Here is a 26,631-nt window from a genome sequence, read left to right as displayed (position 1 = left end):
AGGATAGTGTACAGTGGTATCATGACACAAGACACAGAAAGAGTAACTCTGGTGCTGAGAGGCCTCCAGTTATACACAAAGACCAGAATATACACAGTAATTAGTACTACCTGCTGTTTCAGGCATCCTCTGCAGTTCTTGGGACATAATTATGGATAATGTATTACAAAACCCATTTTATCTGTGATGTGCTAACTGGGTAGAATGAGCATAAAGTAGCTACTGTGTATTCTTGGTAGTTGTAAAATTGACAAAGAAATAGGATTCTGTCATTGCTCTAATATTTTAGGAGGCCAGTGGTCAAGGGTGTGCTGGGAAATGCCCTACAAAGTGAAATAAATATGACTACACTTTCCATCATGTGCTACTAGGAAACAAATACTACTTGGTGATCACTCTGGGTACAGAGGTAACACACCACACCCAGAAACCATTCTTCATTCTTTCTTTGTACTCATTGATTAGGAGACATTGCTAAGTTTGAGAAAGGGCAGGAAATTCTAGGGGAGATGCCAATGGTTTTGCAAATTGGACTGTATGCATCAAATCCCAAGAGCGTGCAAAACAGCAGCGTAATGGCACAGGAAGTACCAGAGGATTCTGAAGCCATGGGGGTTCCCTATGTGTGTAATAGTCAGGGGTGAAACCTGGTTGCCATGGGCACGCAGCACCCAGGTCTCTTCAAAGTGGATGAGACTAGCACCAGGTTGACAGACGCTTGCACTGACAGATCAGGCTTCCTGAGGCATAGCAGTCATTCCTGCCAAGTCGTACTACAGCATCCTAATGAGTAACCTGCTCAGACTGGCAGGCTTGCATGCGGATAGTCTGTTCTCTCTGCACCCCAAAAGCATTCCTGTCTGCTGTTTCTCCCTCTTTGTATCTTTTCCTCAGCACTGTTACCTCTTGACTTCAGTTTCTAAGAGTTTCATTTATCAGCTCTTACGTCGTCATCTACACTATGTGTGGATTTTATAACAAGACTGAGGGCTGTTGCTGCCTATCGAAGAAGCTGACTAGAGGGAACTATCTCGGTTTTGATAGTAAACAAAGTAAACAAAATCCCCCTGAATCTGTCAAAGGTCATGTGTTTCTAATAAAGTTGACATTTACTGATTTGATGTTTTGGTACTTTTTGCTTACACTTGGGCATCATAGGGTGGCTTTCTATTTATGGGTTCAATTGGACTAACGTCATGAGATATCAACTCTTAAGATGTTCTATCACCAGTGTCTCGGTTTATAGGCCACTTCCTAAGACATCAATCTGCCCATTCAACAGATGTTTTCTACAAACAGGGCCTACAATGACTTCTGCACTTTCCCTCAATAATAACTTCAGAGCTGTCACATTGCTGGGTCTGGGATACTTCTCACTGGACTGATAATGGCTACCTGAGGGGTACACTATCTATACTGTTGGGTGTGACAGCTAAACCTCTGGGCATGCCTGCAAGGGATCTGCCAGACTGGGTTAACGGAGGTGGGAAGCTCCCCCATCCTCACTCTTACAGATAAGGGCAGCACCAGCCAGTGGGTCCTGACCAGCACTCATCTCTGCGTCCTGATAAGGAGGTGCCCTGAGCAGCGCTCCTCCCCTTCCTCGCTGTGGTGAGCTGCTGGGTTGGGTGAAGTCACAGCAATGAGGTAACAAGTCCACAGGGTGTCTCATCACCCCATTGTTTTTCCAGAACACTAAACATGCTTCTATCATGTAATTTCCAGACCTTATTACACTCTTAATTTGAGATGATTTCTGTGTATCCCTGGATGTCCTTGAAATCCAGGATTAAAGGAATGCTCCACTGTGCCTGGCTTAGAATGAGGATTTTTGAAAAATACAGCTAACAAAATGTGGAAAATGTCTAGAAAAAAATGTAACATGCACACATAGCACAAAGTCCCATGTAGGCACAAGATGCTCTAAGAATTTAAATAGAAACATCGATCTTAGGAACACATTTATTTCAGTAGAGTGTTTACCAACATGGGCAACATCCCATGTTTTCAGCCAATTAAATAATTCAATAGTTCTGAATAAGCTATCAATAACTCAATGTGTAAGACTAGCAGTGTTAATATTCAATAATGGGTGATACTGTACCATAGGTAATCCTTATATATCCATCCAACAAGCTAAGTTTGTTCACTTTCTTTTGAAATAAATATATTATGGAGACAGATGTGTCCAAAGGTAACCATTGTTAGATGTGAATCTGAGCAATAGGAGTGTTCTTTTTCAAGAGCATTCTTCAGTGATTACCATGGCAACAACTACTCAGTATGAGCACTCATGGGGGACCATCCAACATGATTGCCTGCCTATGCTGAAAGGAGCCCTCACCTCACTGCAAAGACAACTGGGGAAGAAGGAAGGACCTGGGCTGAGTCTGTCTCCTGGACTAACACGTGAGACAGAGTGGGTACAAACAGCAGCTGCTGACAACAAATCACACTCCATTTTATTTATCTCCATTCAGTGTTTTAATTTACACAAAGAAAACCCACACTGAATGCAACAGGACATAAAGAACAACTTCTTTCTTATTCCGTATTCTCGCTCCACTCTAAAGTGACGAGTTCTGTCTTCATCCAGGAGATCACTGCTTACTTGGAGAGAACCTGGGGAAAAACCAGAAGTCATTAGTGGGGAAGAGGGGATGAAGAGCACATGACAAAGCCACCAACATTACCATATGTTACAAAACTTCAACTGTTTTCTTACTGCTCTCTGACTGGGTGTTCTTAGCTAACAGATTTAATGGTCATAACTTTTTTTTCTTATTTTTTTTTTTATTAACTTGAGTATTTCTTATATACATTTCAAGTGTTATTCCTTTCCGGTTTCGGGCAAACATCCCTCCCTTCTTTGTGGGGTGTTCCCTCCCCATCCTCCCCCATTGCCGCCCTCCCCCAACAATCTAGTTCACTTAATGGTCATAACTTTTTTTTTTTTTTTTCTTTTTTTCAGAGCTGGGGACCGAACCCAGGGCCTTGTGCTTGCTAGGCAAGTGCTCTACCACTGAGCTAAATCCCCAACCCGGTCATAACTTTTAAAACTAGAGTCACAGGTTGCATTGTAGTATTTTTCAAAGAATGCTACTGTAAGTAAATGTATTGCTTCAAAAGGAAACAATACATTTAAAACAAAAGAAATTTTATAATAAAATTACTGCACAAGGCCCAAAACACATTACTTTAATTCTCTGATTCTTGTACTCTAGGTTAAATTTTCAATTACATGCATAATAAATTTTACTTCATATTAATAGTCAAGTTGGTCATCTTCTTCATCCTTAATTTAACATTTCTATATACTAGCCAAAATTGCTGACTGGGACATAACTGTTTAAGACAGTAGAGTATTTTTCAACATTAGGAAGTTTGGACAAGCAGGTGTCCCACTACTGTGTTACTATTATTCATCCTGTTGACTCTACCTGTCTCTTTTAGTTTTAAAATCTACAAGGAAAAGAAAGACCTTTAGAAGAGTTCACCTCGGGGGCTGGGGATTTAGCTCAGTGGTAGAGCGCTTGCCTAGCAAGCGCAAGGCCCTGGGTTCGGTCCCCAGCTCCGAAAAAAAAAAAAAAGAAGAAGAAGAAGAGTTCATCTCCGTGAGAGATTGACTCATTTTCTGAGACAGGAACAGAATGTGTAAAACAGAGGCAGGCTTCATGGTGTGAACATGCTCTCTTCAACAGACGTTCTAGAGGGCACAAAGGCATCTTCGCATCCTCCCTTACTCAGATTTTGTTTTTAATTATGAATATGTGTGTGGGTGGCTATGTATGAACACCAGAGGCTGAATCTCTGGAGCTAGAGTTACAGGAGCTTGTCAGCCCCTGACATGGTTTGGTGCATGTAAGCGCACAGAGGTGGCTGGTTACCTACAGTGTCTTAGCAAGCTTTCTGAAAAGATCCCCCAGGCTTACACTGGTTAAGTACAGCTCCCAGTGCAGGGCATGTGTCTCGTAACTATAGATGTTAAAGAATGCGCGGTGTAAAGAACACTTTAACACAGAAGAGAACAGTTCTGGCTCTGGGTCTATAATCCTGGGAAATCTTTTCCTAATTATTAAGCTACTATGTTGATTATACAAGCACCTCAAAGGACGACTCTCAGAAGCTGCTTCTCTCCCCGACTACGGGTTGTGGGATGAAGCTAACATTCAGAGGAGTTGCCTGACTTGCCTAGGGCGTAAGAGATGGGTTAGCATGTTAAGTGCTCCAAGTGAAGCCTGACTAACCCACGCTTGAATTCAAGACTGTATTTGACAATGAATCTTTGCAAATGTCCATAGTCAGGTATTTGTGGACCAATAAATCAGTTACAGAGACTAGTAGGAGCCATGTTACAGTGTACATGTCTGTACTCATTGGTAGCAACAGGAGTCTGAGGACAGCCTGAGCTATAAGACACTGATGCAAAACAAAACACTAGGGAAACGCAAGGCAGAGCAACCATGAGATTCCACCCTACACCACTCAGAATGGCTAAGATCAAAAACTCAGGTGATGACACATGTTGGTGAGTGTGAAGAAAGAGGAACACATGCTATGGTGTGCTTACAGACAGAAGCCTAGCATGGCTATCCTCTGAAAGGTCCAACAAGCATCTGACTGAGATACAGATATTTACACCCAACCAATGGACTGAAGTTGGGGACCGCTGTGGTAGAATTAGAGAAAGGCTGAGGAGGGTGACTCCATAGGAAGACAAGCAGTCTCGCTATCCTGGACCCCTGAGATCTCTCAGACACTGAGCCACGAGCATACAAGGGCTGGTCCCAGGACTCCTACACATATACAGCAGAGGACTGCCAGGTCTGGCCTCAGTGGGAGAAAATGAGCCTAACCTTCGAGAGACGGGATGAGGAACTGTGGAAGAGGGACTAGGAGAAGGGCAAAGACTATTAAAAAAAAAAAAAAAAAACCATAAAAGTAAATGTAAAAACAAAACCAGAAAAACCAAAACCCGTATGCCTTTAACTCCAGCACTCCAGTTCAAGGCCAGCCTAGTCTACATAGTCAGTTCCAGGACAGCCAGCCAGGGCTAGAGACCTATAACAAAACAGAACAAAACACACAGGACGAGGAGTAGAGCAACACTGAATAAGTAAAAATCCTGAGGCAGTGGGGAGAATCAAAGGAAGAAACATAAAGGGAAAGGGGGAAGGAGAGTGGAGGAGGGGGGGGGACAGACAGACAGAGACAGACTGACTGACTAAGACTCTGATTCTGAAGTGATAAATAATAAAGGAAAAAAACTCAAAAACCTGAGTGGGAGAGCAGAACTGTGTACTGTCAAGGACACTGAGGCAGCTAGAAGACTAGGTCTTACTCTGTAACTTTAAACGTTACGTTCTTTAACTTCCCAGCCAGCATTCCTACTAAAGGGGAGGGTCTTAATTTCATAAAATAGTTAAATAAGGGCTGGAGAGATGGCTCAGTGGTTAAGAGCACTGACTGCTCTTCCAGAGGTCCTGAGTTCAATTCCCAGCAACCATATATTGGTTCATAATCATCTGTCATGGGGATCCGATGCCCTCTTCTGGTGTCTGAAGACAGTGACAATGTACCCACATACATGAAATAAATAAATCTTTAAAAAAATTAGTTAAATAAAACTGCATTCAACATAGTTTGACACATTAAAGTCAGTATGTTTCCATGTACTATGGGGGATTTTAACTTTGCAAAGAAAGAATGATAATGCTCAACCCACGTAGAAAATGACAGGCATCCAAGCTCACACCGCTGCAGTCAATACCCGTCTGGAAGTGGGTAGGAAACGCCTTACCATCCAGTAAGAGGCAGCCTTCCTGAGTCCAGCCTTCGTCTCTGCTGCTCCTGCCACTCGTAGTCCCATGCTGTCTCTTCTCAGTCAACAGCCATCAGTCTGAGGAGTTCCTCTCTCTGCTGCCACCTACCAGTTTATCTCTCTGCTGCAGCAGAAGGGTATATAGAAAACGGCCTTGCTTATTGTTCAAATTAAACAAAAGCTTTAGCACTGCATATTTTCACATGTGAATCAACATTTTCATATCTTGCCTATCCCACCTCAGTAATCAGCAATAAAAAACCCAATCACAGAATATCAAATAACGTATGGTCAGTGTTCATGCTAAGCTAGGAAAATTAAAAATGGAAAGAAAGGAAGAGGAATGATTGTACTCCGTAGTCATCGTCTCAGAGCCATGGTCTGTTCTGCTGTTTCCTTCCTTCCGTATTCCTATGGACTATTAATAAACATATGGTATAAGGTGTATCTAGGTAGTCTACAATCCAGAGACTACCCAAGGAGCACACAATATAAAATACTTAACATAGTTCTAGAAACTAAGGGTTTAGGTGCCTTTACCTGCTTGAGATTTCAATGTTCTGGACTGCTTATTGCCCAATGGCTCTGATACATTAAAACACGAACACATACGCCACCTACATTTAAAATAGGGTAGCATTTGTATGCCCATAAGACTCGGTATATATAATATATATATATATTTTTTTTGCAAAAGAGTTAATATTCAATAAGTCTCTTAGAAAGGGCTGACCATGAATGTATTTTCCTTAAACTATTTACAAACACAGAAAAATTCAGGGGAGGGAAAAGAATGGCAAAACATGGTTCTAAGAGAGCTGAGAGGATGATGTCTTCTGCCTTTAAAAATCTAATATTCACTGCTATTCCCATTCTTTGTCACTGGAGTCCACATTTGAAATTTGACGTTACATACTGATTCCCAAGACTGACTAGCAGTGATAATGGCTTGTTTTCCACCCTCCCGAATAATGTATGTACAGACTTGCCAACTTAAAACAAGCAAACACACACTGACAGAAGCACCAAAAGCTGGTCGACAGCAGCACTGCAATGACATAGCGTCTATGTTCTCGTTCCTTCCCCCATCTCAAGCCCCACCCTTTTGACCTCTGCATATGGGATGAGCCTGAGGAGGAGAAGCTGGTGATGCCAGGACTGCGCCTTTCCCACGGATGCTCCTAGAGGCCTGCTGTGCTTCTGGGAACTGAGGCGCAGGGATGTCTGTCTGACTGAAACCTAAAACAACAACAGTTCACCCCACCCCTCATGTTCCCCAAACCCCAAATAGCAGCCAGGTAAACATACTATATAAGGTCCACCTCGTAACTTTGAGTGCATTAAACTCTAAAGCAAGATTCCTTACAAGTCAGCAGTATTTAATGGGGCAGCAGAATGGAGGTTGTTTAAATAAACTCTGCACACCCTACGCTATGCAAACATTGTAATGGTGGCCATTCTCATCCAGAGAACAAGAGTCTCCCGACTCCTTCTCAGAACACTTCATACAGCCCTGCAGGAGTGCAGCTGGGATTCCTGGACAAGTAAATTTCAGTTCAGTTCAATAGATAATTATCTTAAGATGCTAGAGGATGTCCCTGTCTCCTGTGTCAACTGAAGCACAGAATAGGCTAATGATAATTTATTACATGCCTCTATTTAGGTGTAGAAAGTACCAAGGGCTACGGTTTCTTATTCACTAACTAGTGTTTGCTGTATGTTATAGGACATTATAAGATAGCAGATAAAAAGGTGCTGGCTAACGGCTCTGAAATCCTTTGCCCCAAATGTAAATACAAGGACTAGTGTTCAGAGTGAAGATCTTAGGAAGAACAGAAGGGAGGAGACCGTGAGTAGACAGGGACAGACAGAGAGGGAAGAGATAACTATGAAAGACTGTCAAATTGTACACCTATGCTTCTCCTCTACCACTAACTTTGTTTTACGCCCCTGGCTAACTATTCTGGTTAACCATGCTGTGCTTCAGAAACATTCCTTTCATGCTCAGCTCTATAATGTGTATGCTTTAGATCTATGGTCGGCCTTTACCTGGTCATGTTTATTTACCTGTTATGACTAGTGCATCGGGCTACAATGGTTACTTCTGTACACATTAACTCTAAGACGACCAAGTGCTTTCTACTGTGCTTCACAAGTCCCTCGCACTTCACTATGGCCAAATAAACACTACAGAGTTTTTAAAAACCATATATATAACCTAAAACCTAATTTACCTTTACACAACTCTAGTTTTCCATACCTGTCAACTCCTAATTGATGTCTTTAAACTGTGAGCTCACTGTGTGTTCGGAACACCAAGCCCTGAAAAAGCTTAAGCCAGAGTAGCAAATGGAAGAAACAAACAAACCCACAACAAAGCAAAGCCAAAGTCACACTCGGAAAACTTAATTAGACATATATGCAGAAATGGAGAGTCTAAATGGCTAAACACAATCCCCACGACCTCAGTTCATCCCCATCGGCTCAAACTTTACCCCATAAACTGTTCACATTACTTGCTACCATCCATATTTATGCATTATTTGTAAAACCCAAGTTATGATAAACTGAGACTTGATTTTAAAGTGTTACAGAAAGAAAACTTATATAAAAAATATAATGTTAGCCTTCTGATAGAAATTAAGGAGAAACCAATTACCTGCCAGCAGGCTGGGCTGGGCACGGTCCGAGCCACTGCACTGAGCACGCACTGCGCAGCTGCGTTACTGGGGGAGGGGAAGTTTAGAAGGGCACTGACCCCAAAGCTCTCAAAACGTCTCACTCATCAGCAGGAAGGGGGAAGAAGGAAAGTATTTTCTCTGAGTATTTTTTGTTTGTTTGTATTTGTATATTTTGGCTCCTGAAAAGGCTGGCAAAGAACAGTAACAGTGCAAAATATTAGAATATTTCTTGAAAAACAATTTTAAAAATGTAAACATTAAGGAAATTTTAAGAACCAAATTTTTGTTGACATAGAAAAAATATTTTCACTAGAGTTAGCAGCCACCCCAAAAGGTGTGGCAAAGTGCACTGGGATAAAGAAAACAAAAGAAACCCCAAAACGAAAAACATTTCCAATCTAATCTGGAAGACTAGACGGCTCCAACGGCAGGCTTCTGAGATACTTGTCACTGAAACACTCCAAGGCGCCTACATTACACTAAATGAAACTTTTTTAAGAAACAAAAGAAAGCAGTGAACCTGGTTATAAATCCTGCAATATATTACATCTTAAAAAATCCTAGCACAACAAAAGTAAATTTTAAATGAAAGCCAACAAACAGACAAACAAGCAGCAGCAGAAGTTACCTGTCTGAGCACCTACATGTTCTTAGGAGGGGATCGTGTCTCACCAGCCAAATAGCCCACAAACCTTCTCAAAACAGCGAACCAGGAGAGAGACATGACACAAGATTGGGTTTCACAGTGTCTCTAACACCCCCCAACCCCAAACTGGGGGTTCAGTGACTGAGGAGCTTCTGTGCTTCCACTCTTCTTCTTGAGTGAGATGACTGATGGTCAGTGGCCTCTCCAATGCCTGCAGGGCTTTGTCTTAGTCTGAGAAAGTGCCCGATGAAATCAAGTCTCTGGTTGGATTTTTTTCTAACGTCCCAAGGTAATTTCTTATTGATAGCATAGAGAAAGATTTCAAAGTTCATTGGAGAAAAGCCAGCAGAAATGAACAAAGTATCAAAAAATTTAGTAAGTTTAAGTGGCATAGTTCATAATACATGGATCTGAGTCCAATTCTCATCATAAGTAACAAAAACAAAATCAGAATCATTAAAATACAATTAAGAATTACAATTTTAACAGTGTACAAAAAATTTACAGTAATTCAGATTTTTGGCACGATTACACAAATTTGACACATTTTCTCACAGTAGTGATGACTATACAAAATTTATGAAAATAAGTCAACTCTCACTTGTTTCCTTTGAGGTCTTCCAGAGCGATCTGTTCTTACTGTTTACCTTAATTTGATGAGCACCCTTCCTGCTTTCAGTGTGACATGTGAGTGTGACACCCAGAGGGTGGCTGGTGAAGAGCTGCACTTCTCCACAGTGGCTGCATAACCAGGCGTCAAACTGCTGGGGAAACTTCTTATAGTGTTTGCTTTAGAAAAATGGCTAACTATAATTTCCCTGTTTCTTTATTTATCCCACCATAAGAAGTGAATTTTAACAAGTGAAGATGCTCTATTTGTTTTCAAATGCATGAACTTACATACATGTCTATCATAGTGTATGCAGCAACCAGATGGTCTTAGGATCTGATTACACAGTTGCTCATTTATGTCTATACCAAATAGTATGCACCCTCCAAAATATGATCATTCAGCAAAGTACCAAGTACTTTTATTCTGTTAACGAATCAGAGGTACGTCTGTATGACTCCCAATCATGCTGTGCAAATCAGAACCTGCAGATGCAATTAGAGTGCCCTAAAGACAGATTAGGAACTCCTTGTGTGTCTTTTTTCTGAGGTGAAATGAGAGTGCACAGATTAGGTACTATTCTATTTGTCAATAAAACCTTTCACTCCGTTTTAATATTATTTAATTCTATGGGGAAAACCAAGTTTTATTACATTCCTTTTTAAAATGAGAGAACTACACAGTTAACCATGATCAAACCTCTGTTGAGCTGGATGATACTGATGTCTTATTATCGCCTTCAAGTCTCTAAGTAGTGTCCGAGAAATTATGTTAAGGTCCATCTGAAGAAAAACAGCACTGGAGAAGCAAGAAAAGCTTGGGGAATTATGTTGACCCCTGAAGCATCTCCACTTCTTAACACATCTTCCAGACTCACGACTAGATTTTACTCCTCGTGTTAAAGGCTCATATTATATGCAGTTTGGGGTTTTCATCAATTCAAAAAAGGAACAGAGTGGTCAGTACCGAAGGCTTAGGAGTAGGGCTATGAGACTCAATACTTAAATAAACCCCCCCCCAAAACATCCAGCCCACCTCCCTCCAGATCTTAAGCATAAAAAACAAAATGCACAGCCATGACATTAAATAAAAGCATGTAGCCTTGAATAAATCATACACCAAACAGTCTACAAAAACAAACAACATTCATACACACAGAAAAGCCTAAGAAACATCTACTTTCCTATTGTCTTTCGGGGAGTATCTTATACTATCGAGGTCTAAGGCAATTCATCTGTTTTGTTTTAAGTAAAAAACTGTTTCCCATCATGCCATTCTCTAGAATCTATTCTGTTTGGTGTAAACAAAGAATAAAACATGTACACTTGCATGCAACATATATACTCCTTTCTAAAATGTGAAAACTGCAAACACAAAAAGTTAGCATTAAGAAATCCTTTCAGCTTTATACCTAATATCTTGACTTGCCTTCCGGAAATGTCTTTTATATCCTTTAAATGTTTAACTCATCCAAACAGAAAAAAGGGAAGGCAGGGAGACTTTTAAATGTATGTTTTGAGTGGTGTCTTGTTAACCAGAAAAGTAGCATTGTTTACTTTGGCCATTGTTAAAGATGCAGTCATAGAGCAAGGGTGTTACCAGCATGTGTTAACAATGTAACAGTAACAGAGCATGTATCCTTTGAGAAAGACTAAATCACTAGCAAATACAAGTCAATGCACAAACCTCAACTAGTGTAACCATCTACACTGAGTAAATGCTACTTTGTATACCAAACATTGCAATACTGTTCATTTCCCTTTCATCATGCAAACATGCCAATTTTGTTATTAAAAATCTTTATTGGGTTATAGTCACATTACCCTCCCACCCAAATTAAGGGGAAAAAAAACAAAGACAAACATGAATATAAATTCCAGTCAGAGCCCCTTAGAGTTCATAAACTATGTGCTAAATGCTAGCTGAGAGAAACGGGCAGAATTTTCAGATTATTATTTAAAACATTTCTGGATTTTAAGTGGATGTTTTCCTCTATACAAATCTTGAAACTGAAGTCAATGCTACCAAGTTCTTGAATCGAAACCACTCTACATAAAGACAAAAGCAAGAAACCATGAGGAGAGGGAAAAAAACTTCTCATGTTCCTCATGGCCTTAAAGCAGGCTTTTAGTAACTAAAAAGGTTAACATGAGAGCCTGCCATTTCTCTGTGTGTCACCTCGTATTCCTCTCTGTGAGATCTGTAAATGAATCAGTTAAGTATTACACTAAGGGGTCTCATCTATTTTCCCTTCATATAATCAATCTTACTATACCTTTATCTCAACCTTCTGAACATTCTCCATGAACAGCATTGCAAGTTGGTTAAGGGGAAGGGGATGGGGTGCAGGGAGACAGTTTTACAAGGGTTTTGTTGTTTAACTATTTACCAGTGGAGTCACTCCACCAGGAGTTTGATTTCATTGGCTAGCAGCTGGTTCATGTTGAACAGCCCCCCTGGGAGCTTGGTGAGCAGCTCTCGCTCGGTGGTGCTTTCAGGGTCGCTATCAACAGAGCTGGAACTGGCGCTCATGTTGTCGACAGCAGCGCTGGCAGGGGGACCGAGCTCCGGCTCACTGGTCTCACTGGCAGTGGACACCACAGAGAGCAGGGACATGCGCCGGGTGAGCCGCCCAGCGGGCAGAAGGGAGGCAGCATAGTCTGCTATGATACCAGCTACATCTAGATTACAAGCCTTATCAAAGGCGATGAAACCTACATTTGCATTGGCCTCGCAGACACAGAAGGAGCCGTCATCTTTCATCAACAGGTCAATGCCACACACATCCATCCCCAGGATATTAGACACCTGGATAGCTAGCTGCTTCCCTTGTTCACTCAATGAGCACATCATCCCCACACCACCTGAAAACGAGAGAAGAGGCAGAGTTACTAATGCAGTTCTCTGTGAAACTGGTTTTTGTTCTGTCCGATCAAGGCTCGATGATAAAGTGCCTCCCACTCATGGTTCTCTGCTTCAGCCTCCTGAGTGCTGAACTATGGGCATACACTATCACCCCTGGCTTAAAATATGTTCATCTTCCAGAACAAAGATTGAAGAAAAGGAAGTTGTAGGAAAACATTATACTTCCCTTAAGGTCTAAACCATAAAAATGTTCTTCAGTATCACAAGGGAAGGGTTCCAGAATCTATCACTGCCAGAGATACCAGACTTACAGAAAGAAGGTCACAAGCCCTTAACAGAATCTGTAGTACTTAGGTCCTACCGTATGCTTTAAATCGGATCTTTAAGAGTGCAATACCTGATACAATGGAAACACCAAAGAGTTGTTAAAATGTTACTGCTTAGGAACAGTGACAGTATGTTCAGTGTAGGAACGACCACTGTAGGCTCATCTTTCCAGTTCATCAACTCAATCCAAATATTCTAACCGTGCCAGGGAAAGGATGAGGGTCCCCAGGAGGTTAAAGTAGAGTGTGACTGAATCTTTCTTCACTCCTACTGATTTTGCATACTGTTTGCTTTCAGGAACCTTTAGGATGCAACATACAAAGAGCTCTATTCACCTCACTTAAATCACTTGAACCCACAGATATAGAAGGTTATGTTAAAAAATGTTTGCATGGGGTTGGGGATTTGGCTCAGTGATAGAGTGCTTGCCTAGCAAGCGAAAGGCCCTGGGTTCAATCCCCAGCTCCGAAAAAAAAAATGTTTGCATAAAAAGTTAGACCATCTGGCTTTATATAACAAGTGAATCAGGTCTAGAGTATAATCCCAGTGGATCTGGGATGTGAGGCCACCCTGGTCTAGAGTTTGTTACACAGGCCAGCAAAGGCTTTATAGTATAAATGTCTCAAAAATAATTTGTTAATAAACACATAAACAGAGACAAAGGGGGCTGAAGAGAGGTCAGCAGTTATTAGCACAGAAGAAATGAAGGACAGTGCAGTTTGTGAGAGTTTGTGACAGTGGAGTGTGGTGAAGGGACAGTCACGAGACTGAGACAGGAGAGAGCTAATATCAGCCTAGGCTACAGAGAATTCAAGGTTGGCTTCTCAAAACAGAATAAAAACAAAACAAAACAAAATAAACAAAAAAAAAACAGAAAAGAAATATAATCAATAAAATCAAATATAGGGAATATTTTTAAAGCCCAGAACAAAACACAACCCCCACCCCAAAAAAAAACCCTTAAAATCATAAAACAAAATTAGAAAATCTGGGAAACTGTATCAGAAGTACATAAGCAATAGAATGAGGAGGGGGACACTGAGAGATGGCTCAGAGATTGGCCGCATTAGTTGTTCTTAAAAAGGACTGGGATTCAATTCCCAGCAACCACATGGTAGCTTACCACTTGTGACTGCCATTTCCAGGGGACTCAATGCCCTTTTCAGGTCTCTGTGAGCACAACAGGCAAAACAGGGCGTGTGTGTGTGTGTGTGTGTGTGTGTGTGTGTGTGTGTGTGTGTGTGTGTGTGTGTGTGTGTGTATAAAAACTTTATACAGAATTTCTGGCAGTTATAGATTAAATGGCTTACAAGTGGGAAGGGACAGTGACCACATGTGGGATGGCCCATTGGATGTGGCAAGGCCTGTTGTTCCTTTTAAAGTGACAAAGAGACCAAAGGAAGAAAGGCAAGGAAAGCAAGAGCAGCTGGGTAGAAGGAATATGCTAAACATATAATGTATAGGACAGAAACTTGAACAAAAATGAAAAATTTAAGTTATCACAAAATATAGAGTAAATTCTTACTAACGAGGGGAGAGCTAGACCTCCCACTTAGATCACTTAGGTACCAACAGAGGTGCTGTGTTATCTTTACCTAGGGAACAGTTGCTTTGCATCCTTCCATCTGTCGAACAGCGTAGCATGGTGCCAACTACACGGCCTCCCACAACAATGACTCTCACATCCCTTCCATGAGACTCTTTGATATATTTCTGGAACAAATATGGAGCTTCGTGCCGAATAAGATGGCTTAGATCAGCTAAATGGTGTTTATCTCGTGCCAAGAAAACAGCTTTGCCTAGGAGTTAAAAATAAAAATATACAATACACGCAAGTCATGAAACTGGATAGTTGATAAATACATTCTGGGTGCCTATATACTCCTTCAGAACCAATTATTCTTTGACTTAAGTGACTTAGTTATGATTACTGAGATAATGTGAAGAACAGAGTCAAACTTAATGATCTATTATTTCCCCCAATCATAAACTATTCGCCTTGTTTATAAGGTTGAGGACCTGTGCTGTATTCTTCCAAAGGTTGGCCAGTTTAGCTCATTCTTTAGCAAAGCCCTTTCCCCTGAATTAAATACACATAACTATTACATATTAGCAATCTATTACAACACAGTAACATAAGCAGTCTGCCACACTGCTTTTTATGTTTATCCTTCTGTCAGTAGAAGTAGCATGTGTCTTTAAGGTCTTCCCTGGGGGAACTGGCTCTGCCCTCCTTTTCCTCCTTTTTGCTGACTTCTAACACTAAGTCGCAGACAGTATGCAGCTCTTGTTTATTGAGCCTTCACCATAGGAGGTCCCAGGTTCTTAGCTATCGTAAGTCAAACAAACTTAATGGCTTTAGCTGAATTTTGAACTACACGTCCCACATGTCCTACACATCATATTCTTGCATGTATTACATACATTTTCTGCTTAAAAGTCAACCTACCACAGCAACAGGAATCAAAAGTGGCTCGGGGATGGCTGCAAATATAACAGCTAGAAACAGACTGCTGTCCTAGAACAGAGCCTAGCTTTGGAAATTACTGAGTAGAATGGAGCAACAAATACAAACAGCCACAGACTAATAAGGCTGCATATGGGAACAAAGTCCAACAGTTGGGGTAGGTAGAAAAGCAGTGTGGGCTATGTATAAAGAGCTGACACGTCTGGCACAAACATCTTAAGGTAACGAACCTTAGCGGCCAACCTACAGTGGCAGTCTATCACAGTGCAAGTTTCTGAAAAACCATTTTCTTCAAAAAGAATGCTATATAATATACCTATAAATATTGGGGGAATATTTATACAACAGTGACCCAGAGAAAAGACCCAGTAAAACATTCTTGAAAGAATGAGTCAAGAAAAATGTAATTGCTAATAAAGTAGCACTATGAGGCAGAGAATAAAAACCTATGAAAAAAAATATATTACTCCAAATATGGATGTTTGGGACAAGCATTTATCAAAGTAATGGAAAAATGACTAATACAGAACGCTGGTACCCAAACTTTACACAATGCTGAGACTGCTTTGATGATGGATGTGGTCAAGAGCCCTCTGGACTGCTTCTGTGGAAGAGTCTGGAAACATAGGAAGATGTGTACTCTGCACGCCACCTCTAGAGATGCTGCAGCACAACATGCTCCTAAGGTTTCAGGTGGCAGTGAAGACTTCTGGGAACTGGAGTAAAGGCCACAGATATGACATTTGGCAAAGAACTCTTTGTCCGTGTGCTGAGACCTCATGTGATTTCACATTTAAAGGTCACTGAGTAGTTATGATGCAGAACATTTAGACAAAGCCAGCATTTAGGATGCAGTATCTAATTAATTTACCAAAATGTTTTATCAATCCTGCCTTAGACATTCAAGTGTTCCAGGTAGACAGCCTGAGGGGCAGGGATGATGGACAACTGCAACTGCTGCTGAGAGCACTAACTTGGGACCTGTTTACTCATGCTAACACCTCTACCAAAACCTCTAAAAGCAGCATCTCACCAAATCTAAGTTTTGGACATTTCCTTTAAGTTTGTGGTCTTATACACTTGTTGGTTGGTCTTCAATTATTCTTCAGAAGTCCTGATCCAAAATCCCCCTTGTTAATTTGCAAAAGCAATTTCACAACTAAATAGCATACCCACAAATCTTACCCACCTCTATGACCCCGTGTGTTCTTCACCACCATTGGGAACTCCAGCACTTCCGCTTCATCAATCATTTTAGAAAAGTTTTCGTGGCCACCTGGTTTGAGGAAAAATTAATTAGCAATTGGCTAATGGTGAAAGTATGTTGGGACCAATTTTAAGCACAGCACAAGGGAGGTAGATGGTTACGGGACTGAGAGCTAATTTCTAGTTTTCTTGAAGAAATTATGAATAACTATCTGTTGAAAACAGCATCTTCAGAGGATAGAGAGATGGCACAGTAAAAGCACTGACTACTCCTCCAGAAGACCTAATTAATTCCCAGTGCCCACATGGCAGTTCAACTGCTCAAAACTGCAGTTCCAGAGGTTCTAATGTCCCTAATCTCCACTGGCAGCACTCGCCTGCTGCAGACATACATGCAAACAAACACCCACACAAAATAATAAACTCTTGAGAACTGCAGTGTGAGTATAATAGATATACATACATATATACAAATAACTCTATCTTAAGTGTTTTCCTCTAGTGGTTGCATATTTTTAGATCTGATACTAAGATTTTAATCACTTCTGAAATTATTTTTCTGCAGGATGAGAAACAGGGATTTAGTTTCCTCTCCTTGTGGCTATCAGTGTCCCAGCCTGCAACAGTCTCGTCCCCAGCACATTTTCTTGGACACTTTCTGTGAGAATCAGATGGATACAGCTAAATGAGTTTTCTGAGATGTCTACAACCTACACATCTGCTCCAGCGCTTCACTGGGCTCTGCTCTGTGTGTAGCACTATGGATTTAACCCAGTTTCACATATGCTGAGCAGACATTCTTACAAGGCTGTATCTGCAACCCTCTATTTTTTACTGTAGACAAAGTTTCACTAAGTTACCAATGTTGGCCTTGAACTCACAGACCAAGCTGTGCTTAACATGTGATTTCCCTGCCTCTATCTACCTCTTGAGTAGCCGGGATTACTGGCCTGTACCACTAGGCCCAGCACGGTTTTATTTTGTTTTGTTTTTTAAATTTGACACCCCACTCCTCAAACATACGATTTCCTTCTATCTCTGTTATGAGTCAGAGGTGTTCCTCCTTCTATCTCTGTTATGAGTCAGAGGTGTTCCTACAGTGAGCATTCACTAGTAAATCCTGCTTGTGTTTTCATTGCTCTGGGGAAAAAAATAGAGCAGCAGGATGAAAACAAAAATAACCTGTAGCTATAAAAAGAATCAGCAGGATAGTAGACAAAAATAAGCAAAGAAGGCTTGTGACATCAGGACAATATAAGCAATATCACAATTTTACAGAAATTAACAGTTTAATCCCTCATCATTAAAGGTACAATTAACTGTCTAGTGAGACGTTTTCTCCTTCCCAAACTAAGAAGCCAGGAGCATTAGGAAATCAGCCTTTAAGTGGTCCACACTAATTCTGTACTTCTGTGTAAATACTAAAAGCAGTAACTTAACACATGCGTGTGAGGTTCCATTCTTTTACTATAAATGAATTCGTTTTAAAACCTCATTAAATCTTTTTTTAAGATTTATTTATTATATATAAGTACACTGTCGCTGTCTTCAGACACACCAGAAGAGGGGATCGGATCTCGTTACAGATGGCTGTGAGCCACCATGTGGTTGCTGGGATTTGAACTCAGAACCTCTGGAAGAGCAGTCGGTGCTCTTAACCAGTGAGCCATCTCTCCAGCCTGGATTTTTACATTTTTAATAATTTAATAATAATTTAATAATTTAATCTCCAGCCCCCAACCTCATTCTACTGAGCATTATTTGAAGAAATGATTTTGTAGAAAATCACTTGAATGATTTTGTAGACATAAGTGTATTTAATCTTATCACTCAGGAGGTTGAGGCAGGCAAATCTGGGTTCAAGGCCAGCCTGGTTTACAGATGGTGCCCAGGGCTACACAGAAGAACCCTGTCTTAAGAAAGAAGGAAAAGAAAAGGATCCTTCTGTAGAAAGCTGGATGGCCTGGCACAACCCAATAACTGAGCACCAGAAGCAGAGGCTGGCAGACTTGAACCAAGTGTGGTTACAGATCAGGTTCAGGCCATTGGCACTGTCACTCAAAATGTGCCTCTTGTGATGTTTGCTATGGGCAGGTGATTAAGTACAAAAACCATTAGAAGCTTTTTCAAGTTCATTATGGCTGTGATATTTGTATTTCACTTTAGTGTTAGTACACATCAAATTGACTGTCACAGAGTTTAAGTGCTGCTTTAAAGAATACCACACATCTTTAATAAGGTCATTCTCTTAAATAGTATAAAAATATTAAGCTATGAAAAAACTAAGGCCTGTGGGCTACTTCTGACCTACTGCCTTATTGTACAATAAAGTTTTATTTGAACACAGAAATACTCATTTGTTTAAGCACGGTAGCTAGCAGCTAGAGTATCCCTGAAGATCTTACTAACTGGACTAACACAACATTGTGCTAATAAACCTTTTAAACCATGTCACAAAGCTAACCCTTTTTTTGGTTTGTTTTTTCCCAGAGCTGAGGACCGAACCCAGGGCCTTGTGCTCGCTAGACAAGCGCTCTACCACTGAGCTAAATCCCTAAACCCACAAAGCTAACCTTAACATGTGATTCACAGAGTAGGAGAGATGGTTCATTGGTAAAGAACACAGGTTTAATTCCCAGGTCCTACATAATAGGTCAAATTGTCTATACTCAGTTCTGGGAAACCCGATGACCTCTTCTGGCTTCTGAGGGCACTGTATACATGCAGTGCAAATGCATCCATGAAGGCATTCGCACATATGAATCTCAGAAAAATAAACACAATGACTTCTTGCCTAGGATGTTTCTGTGCCTTGCTATATGATGTAGGCTGGTCTAGAATTCAAATCTTCCTGCCTTCCCTCTTCACCACAACCATCTTGAAAGTAACTTCTATAAGATAAGGTCTTTCTGGTCAATCATTTGTACTATTAGTTAAATGTGGGATACCAAGTACCTTCCCATGCATTTCTGTGTACATGTGTGATGCATACACTAGTCCATGTGTACGTCACAGAAGGATGCCAGGTGTCTATCACTACAAGGTGCCTAATTCCGAGACAGTGTCTCTCACTGTACCTGGAGCTATGCTGGTAGCCAGTGACCTGTCTATGGAGCTGTGGCTACAGGATATGTTAACATATCCATCCTTTACAGGGGTACAGGATATCTGAACTCAGGTTCTCACACTGGTAAAGAAAGCACTCTCTGCAGAGCCATCTCTCTAGGCCCCCAAAGAGACATCCTTGTCTGTGAACTCACCGTAAGAAAAAGTATCTGGTAGAGGCACACCGTGCCCAGCCAGCTCTTGAAACGTCCAGAATTTATTAACACAGTTCAGGATGGCTTGAGGCCGGTTCATCAGCCGGCACCCCATTTTCTCTAGGTGGCGCAAAACAGTGATATCACTGTCACTCTGCACCCATGGGGTTGGAACTCTCACTACCACCACCTGTGGGTAGGCAGAGATCAGCTCTCCATTGATCCGCAGACCTGAAACAGAAGAGTGAAGCTAACATCACTGGAAGGAAGGAGTATTAAAAAAGGATATGGCGGCTCGATCCCAGACTAGTGGGCTCAAGGTCTATGCAAGTTCTTTTCTATTTAAAAAGTAACAATAGATTCAATGTGATCCCAACCCAATTCTCCATTTCACTCACAGAAATAGAAAAAATTAACCTCAAGATCTTATAGAACCACAAAAATCCCACAAAAACAAAAACAATGCAGGGGTGATTACCATTCTAGATTTTAAGATATATTATAGAGCTACAGTAAGAGTATGGTACTAGCAAAAAAATCAAAAACAAAAAGATACGCAGACAGTGGAGCAAAAAACCAAAGACTCAAAAACGAGTACACATAAACTCAGCCGTTTAATATTCGACAATGATGCCAAAAGCATTTGCTGGGGAAAACAAAGCATCTTCAATAAATGGTGCTGAGAAAACTGAATGTCCACATATGGAAGAGTGAAATCAGTCCCCTATCTATCACCTCACATAAAGACTTTAATAGATCAAAGACCTAGGCCTGAAACCTGAAACCCTTCTGAAATCCTGCTAGAAGAAAACAGACAGTATCCTGCAGGACGTGGGTGTCAGGACGTGACAGGAAAGGACTGTCTAAAGAGTGTCCACTTGCCCCAGCAGGACTTCATAAAATGTGTGCACAACGAAAGCAATCAACTTTTGAAAAAAGGAAAAGAAAAAAAAAAAAAAAGAATCTGTGAAGAAGCCCAAAGAATCTTTGAGCTATTCATTTCTGACAAAGAATTAACCAGATATACAAACAGAACAACAATGGGGAAAACACAAACAAAACCAAGCAACCCATCTGAAAAATGGGCCTGGGAAAAAAAGAAAAAGAAAAAGAAAAAGAAAAAAGATCAACAGCAAAAATAAATAAATAAATAAAGGTTTACTGTCCCTACCACTGTGTGATCATTTTTTATCCCAGTCAGAATGGCAAAGAACAAATGCCTGAGGGGTGAGGGACTCTTAATGGTCCAAGCACTCCTGCAGTACGGAGAGTGCTCAGAAAGCTAAGCATAAACCTGCCGTATGACCCACTCCACTCTGTGGATCCCGGCTCAGCTACGTCCCCTGGCTCTATTCTCAGTCAGAAAACAGAAAGAGCCCGAATGTCCTTCAGCCAACAGATGGATAATGAAATGTGGTGCACACACACTGTGGAATGCTGTCGTGCTACATCTTCAGATGTGACTACACTTCCTAGATTAACTATGAAAGCCAGGAAAAGTAAAAAGGAACCTCTGCCGAGGTGGAGGGTCGGGTAGGGGAGCAATAAAGTAGAGAATAGCAGAGTGGAGGTAACTGGATGGGGGATATGGAAAGAGCATGGTGGGGACTCATAGTGAGGAAAGCATAGAGGGGGAGGAGGAAGCAGGAGAGAGGAAGGTAAAATAACAGTAAAGATGTCTGAAGGCCATCAGGACTCACACTATTAATTATCTACTTAAGAAAAACCTATCGACCCGAGTGGTAGCTGAGCTGATCACCCTCGAGTTCCTCCACATTGGCACCACCAGGGCATTTCTCCAGCACCAGTCTGGCTAGCCCACCCAATGCCACCACAAGCAGGAGGTAGGGTCAGCTCAGCTCACCCACACCCACACTCCAGAGCCAACTTCACTGTGTTGCCCAGCCAAGTATGGGATCCACTCTTCCAAATGCTAGTGCTGGCGAGGGGTTGAGCCCGCTTTCCTGCTTTCAAACTCTTGGGGCTGGCTCACCCATGCCTTTGCCATTAGGGCCTACCCTAATGGTGTTGCCCAGGTGAGGTACAGGGTCTGCAGCTCAGCTCTCCTGCTTTCATGACCTCAGGGTCAGCTCTCTGGACTACCACAGGTAGCAAAGGGAGGGAAGAAACTATCTCACCCCTATGCCACCTCACAGCAGATGAGTGGCAGGGGTCAGCTCTCCCACAAGTCTGCCTCTCAGGGTCTGCTCACCAATGTCCTCTGCTACTAGGCCAGATCCACTATGCTACCTGGGCAAGGAGCTGATGTCCTGGAGAGGTGTGCTCAGCTCTACTGAATGTCAGTAAGGGGTGGGGCCAGGGAGGAATAAAATACCAAAGTTTGTATCACAAAATCAAAAGCACTGTGTTATTAATACTGGATTGGGATACATTCTTCTCTAAAAAGCAAAATTTCTACCCTGACTTATTAACTAAATTGTGGTGTTTGTGCCACAAGTGCAGGCATGGTTGTGGTATACAGACAAACATGCAGGCAAAACACCCATATACATAGAAATAAAAATATTTATTTTTATCAGTGGACTATAACACTTACTGCTCTTGTAGAGGACCAGGGTTCAATCCCCACACCCATATGGGGCTTACAACAAGGCTTCTAACACCCTCTTCTGACCTCTTTTTGCCGCAGGCATGCACGTGGTAAACAACACATGTGTGTGCGTGTACGCATATGTATAAGTACATACATACATGCAGGCACTCATACATTTTTTTTTTACAAATTATTCAGACATGTCAAAATTACTATTCTGCATAACTGAACTCATATTTACTCACTATAAAAATGGAGGTATTTTTCCAAGAGCAGGGCTGAAGAGATGGCTCAGCAGTTACATGGCAGTTACATGTGTTTAATCCCCCAGCCCCCCAACACTCATATGGAGTTCTGTCTGCAACTCCAGTTCCTAGGGATGGACACCTTCTTGCCTTTCCAGGAACCAGGCATGAAACTGGTACATATATGCAGGTAAAACAGGCATGAACAAATAAAAAAATTAGAAACCCAGGCATTGTGTGGCATACCGATAATCCTGGCAGTTGGGAGGCAGGAGTAGGGGGATCTGGAGCTAGCATGGTCTACATGGTCTACAAAGTGAGAGCCAGGGCAGCCAGAGCTACAGAGAGTATACAATGTATACACAGCCATACTGAAAATAAAGGGCCAGCTATGCTGGAATAGCCCTGTAAACCTAGCACTCAGGGGGTAGAGGGAAGGAGGGTCAAAGGTTCAAGGCTAGCTTCAGCTGCATAATGAGTTTCAAACAACCCTAGTCGCACCAGACCCAGCCTCAAAAACAAAACAGAGCAGTTTCATGGAATCTTATCTCCTGAGTGGTTGCACTGCCTCCTACAGAACTTGGCAGCACAGTAGCTCCCCGGGAAATGAGAGTAATAGAGATCGTACTTGCACTGAGTGCCCTGCTCTACTAGGGTTCTGTACAGGAACTTATTTCTGTGCCACCTACAGTTCCTAGGTAGGAAAGCTAAGGCACTGCTTCTGAGAGCTACAGGGAAACCTAAACATCACAGTTACCTGGAGCAAGTCATCCGGGAACAGAGCAGCAGCCTTGACCCTGTGGCTAAGCTGCAGCGAGCAGCTGGGGAATGGAGACACCCCAAACCAGAAAGGAAGTCAAAATACACAGAGTCTAAGCAAAACATACTCAGCATGTTGAACATGCATCTCTCCCTGGAAAAGATACTCAGCTTTCTCTGTATCCACCTACAGAGTGACTACTTGCTGATCTTACTAACTGAAATGACACTCAACACCAATCATCAGTAGGGGGATGTAAATCAAAGCCATGAAACACCATTTCATATCCTATAGAACGGCCACTGTGGGTCGAGTGAGCTGGCTTGGGCATGTAATCAATCAGTGGTATGCATTTTTTTTTTTTTTAAAGATTTATTTATTCTATATAAGCGCACACTTTCACTGTCTTCAGACACAGCAGAAGAGGGCATCAGATCTCATTACAGATGGTTGTGAGCCACCATGTGGTTGCTGGGAATTGAACTCAGGACCTCGGGAAGAGCAGTCAGTGTTCTTGACCTCTGAGCCATCTCTCCAGCCCAGTGGTATGCATTTTTATAGCACACAAAGCCCTAAGTTCATTTCCAGAACCACAAAAAAAAAAAAAGGAAACAGACAAGTTGACACAGATGTACAATACTGCATTGCTGATATGAATCCAAGTAGATAAAATGTAGAATAAAACAGTAAATTAGAATTTGGCTTTTGGAAGGGAAATTTGATAGGTATATTAGAGATGGAACTCTGCTGAAATCATGCAGCTAGCCCAGGCTGTCACTCACACTGATCACAGCACTCTCTGAGAGCCAAAGTCAAAGCCAGCCTGCACCACAGTGAGTACCAGACCAGCCTGGTTTACACTGAGATCCTTCACACCCACACCCACCCCCACCCCCAAAAAAGATGCTGAATGGAACAAACCAGACACAAAGGTACAGAAACTATCAGTTTTAACTGACACAACCTAGAATAACCTGGGAAGAGAGTCTTAATGAGGGGCTGACTGTGAGAGAACTGTCTTAATTACCTTAACCAGTATGGGAAGACTCAGCTCACTGAGGGCAACACCATTCCCTAAGCACAGTTCCTGAGCACAGACATCAAGCTGAGCACAAGCAAATGAACAGCCATGCATTCACTCTACTGGTGACTAGCGATCTGAAGCTCTTCCCTTGACAGATATACAATGCTGGACTCAACAGGAGGCTGAAATAAACCCACTGCTCACCTAAGTTGTATGCTGAGTTTGGCTGGGGTGTTTTATCACACCAATGGAAAAGCAAAAAATAATTTGGAGAAAACAAACTAGCATCAGAAACAGGATCAGAGGTCAGAGTGTCAGATCTAAAAACACTATTAAGTTGGACACAGTGGCTCTCGCCCAGCCAAGACAGAGAGGCCAAGACAGAGAATCACCTCAACTTTTAGGCCAATCTGAGTTTCACAGGAGTTCTAAGTCAGCCTAGGCTAGAGTGCAGTAACAGCAACCGCTAGCATAAGATCTTCTGTGGAAGAAGCAGATAGGATACAAGACTAGAGAGAAACAAGCAAAACTGGCACACTAGTAAACAGGTAGAAATCTTACTACACTGGACTTAGCTGGAAAATTAATATCAGAACTTAATTAACATGACAATCATCTAAAAAATTTTCTTTTCTTTTTACCCAAAAACTAAAGAGTGGCAACAAGAAATACGATTCACATATAGCAGCTATTGCATCTAACTGAAAATTAAACAGAAAGTATTTTAAACGATTTTTTTTCTCAAATTAATGTCAGGTGTCATTTCAGAGCAGAAGGCTCAGCAAAAAGAAAAAAAAAATTAATACCACATAAATTTCATCTAGGAGAGCCACATGTGATACCCATACCACTAATTTAAGCCCTCAAGGGTAGAAAAAGGAGATCAGACATTTGGAGCCAACCTGGGCTGCAATAGTCCACCTTAGAAGCATGGAAGATGAAAACCTGCCACAAGTTTGATGAAGGCGGTCTTCGTTACCCTCTCTACCCTGCCGGGTCAGCTGACACAAGAACTTGACCCAAGTATGTCAATTTTGAAAACAAGGAACCTTGCTATCAAATGGGGTGGCTTTGAGATGAACAGGAAGTCTGAAGTCAAAACCACAGTCAGTAAAACTAAGAGATAAGCAGGGAAAATAGAATACTGGCAGCCCAAGGACAGAGCCCCACATGCCTAACTTGGGTTGGGCCAACCAACTCCACTTTAGTATAATGGTATAGTTTGGTAATTAGGTATATGCTGAGGAAATTTTTCCAAAGAAAAAGAACTTTAAAAACATTATTTTTAATAAAGAGAAAAGTTCTGTGAAAGAAGCAGTCTTCACCTCCCTACAAGAGGCTGGCATTTAGTACACCATACAGGGCTGAAGAGCTGGTTCAGCAGTGAAGAGCACTTGATGCTCTGGAGGAAGACCCGGGTTTAATTTCCAGCACCCACATGATGGCTCAAAATCTTCCCAGGGGATCCAACGCACTCTTCTGACATCCAGACACCAGGCATATTATACCTGGTGTACATATGCATGCAGACAAAACACCCATGCACATAATGCCTAGATATTTAGAGGTACATTGATAGATGAAAGATCCTTGCCAAGGAATTGTCCTGCTAAAAATCAAGGTGACTTTTACCATATGGATTAACCTAGTTAAGAAGATGTCTCACAAGAATGCGAAGAAGCACATCTTTTGGGTAATTCCAGAGCCTGTGAGGCTGACCAGCATCTACCTAGCCATGTGGACTAATCATCACAGTTCATGATGCTTGATCCCAAATTTTGGTTACCTAGCAGACTTTTTTGGTTATTGTATATATTTACATTTCAAATGTTATCCCCCTTTCCAAATGAAAGAAGGTGCCGGGTGGGAGAGGCACATGCCTCTACTTCCAGTGTTTGAGAGGAAGAGGAGTGAGTTCCAGAACAGCCAGGGCTACACAGACAAAGCAAGCCTGTCTTAGGTGTTAAAAAAAATAAAGAAAGAAAGAAGCCACCACTGCAGCCGCCAAAGGCTACCAGCAGATTTGTTTAATTACATTTATTTAGTTTGTGGGACATGTCTTTCTCATTTCATAGCTGACTGGCTACGATCTCCAGCCTGGCCTCTAATTGCTGGCATGAACCTCCATGCACGTTCTGAGGCATGAGCATACGACACTCATCCAT

The 26,631-nt window shown here is 41.7% G+C and overlaps 1 protein-coding gene across 1 annotated transcript in view; it reads right to left on the bottom strand.

The window, feature by feature from the left end:
• Window positions 1-10,163: 10,163 nt before the first annotated feature.
• Window positions 10,164-26,631, bottom strand: part of Rimklb (ribosomal modification protein rimK like family member B) — a 33,408-nt gene continuing 16,940 nt past the window's right edge. The window contains exons 3-6 of the mRNA XM_032905740.1: window positions 19,884-20,114; window positions 16,607-16,693; window positions 14,546-14,749; window positions 10,164-12,622 (exon numbers count right to left, since the gene is read on the bottom strand). Of these exons, the coding sequence (XP_032761631.1) occupies window positions 12,156-12,622; window positions 14,546-14,749; window positions 16,607-16,693; window positions 19,884-20,114 (989 nt within the window). The 3' untranslated portion in view covers window positions 10,164-12,155. The remainder of the gene's footprint in view (window positions 12,623-14,545; window positions 14,750-16,606; window positions 16,694-19,883; window positions 20,115-26,631) is intronic.

This window comes from Rattus rattus, chromosome 6 (genome assembly GCF_011064425.1).
Source record: "Rattus rattus isolate New Zealand chromosome 6, Rrattus_CSIRO_v1, whole genome shotgun sequence".
Lineage (NCBI taxonomy): Eukaryota > Metazoa > Chordata > Mammalia > Rodentia > Muridae > Rattus > Rattus rattus.
Note: the sequence above shows the minus strand (reverse complement) of the source record. Positions and strands in the feature narration are given on the sequence as shown.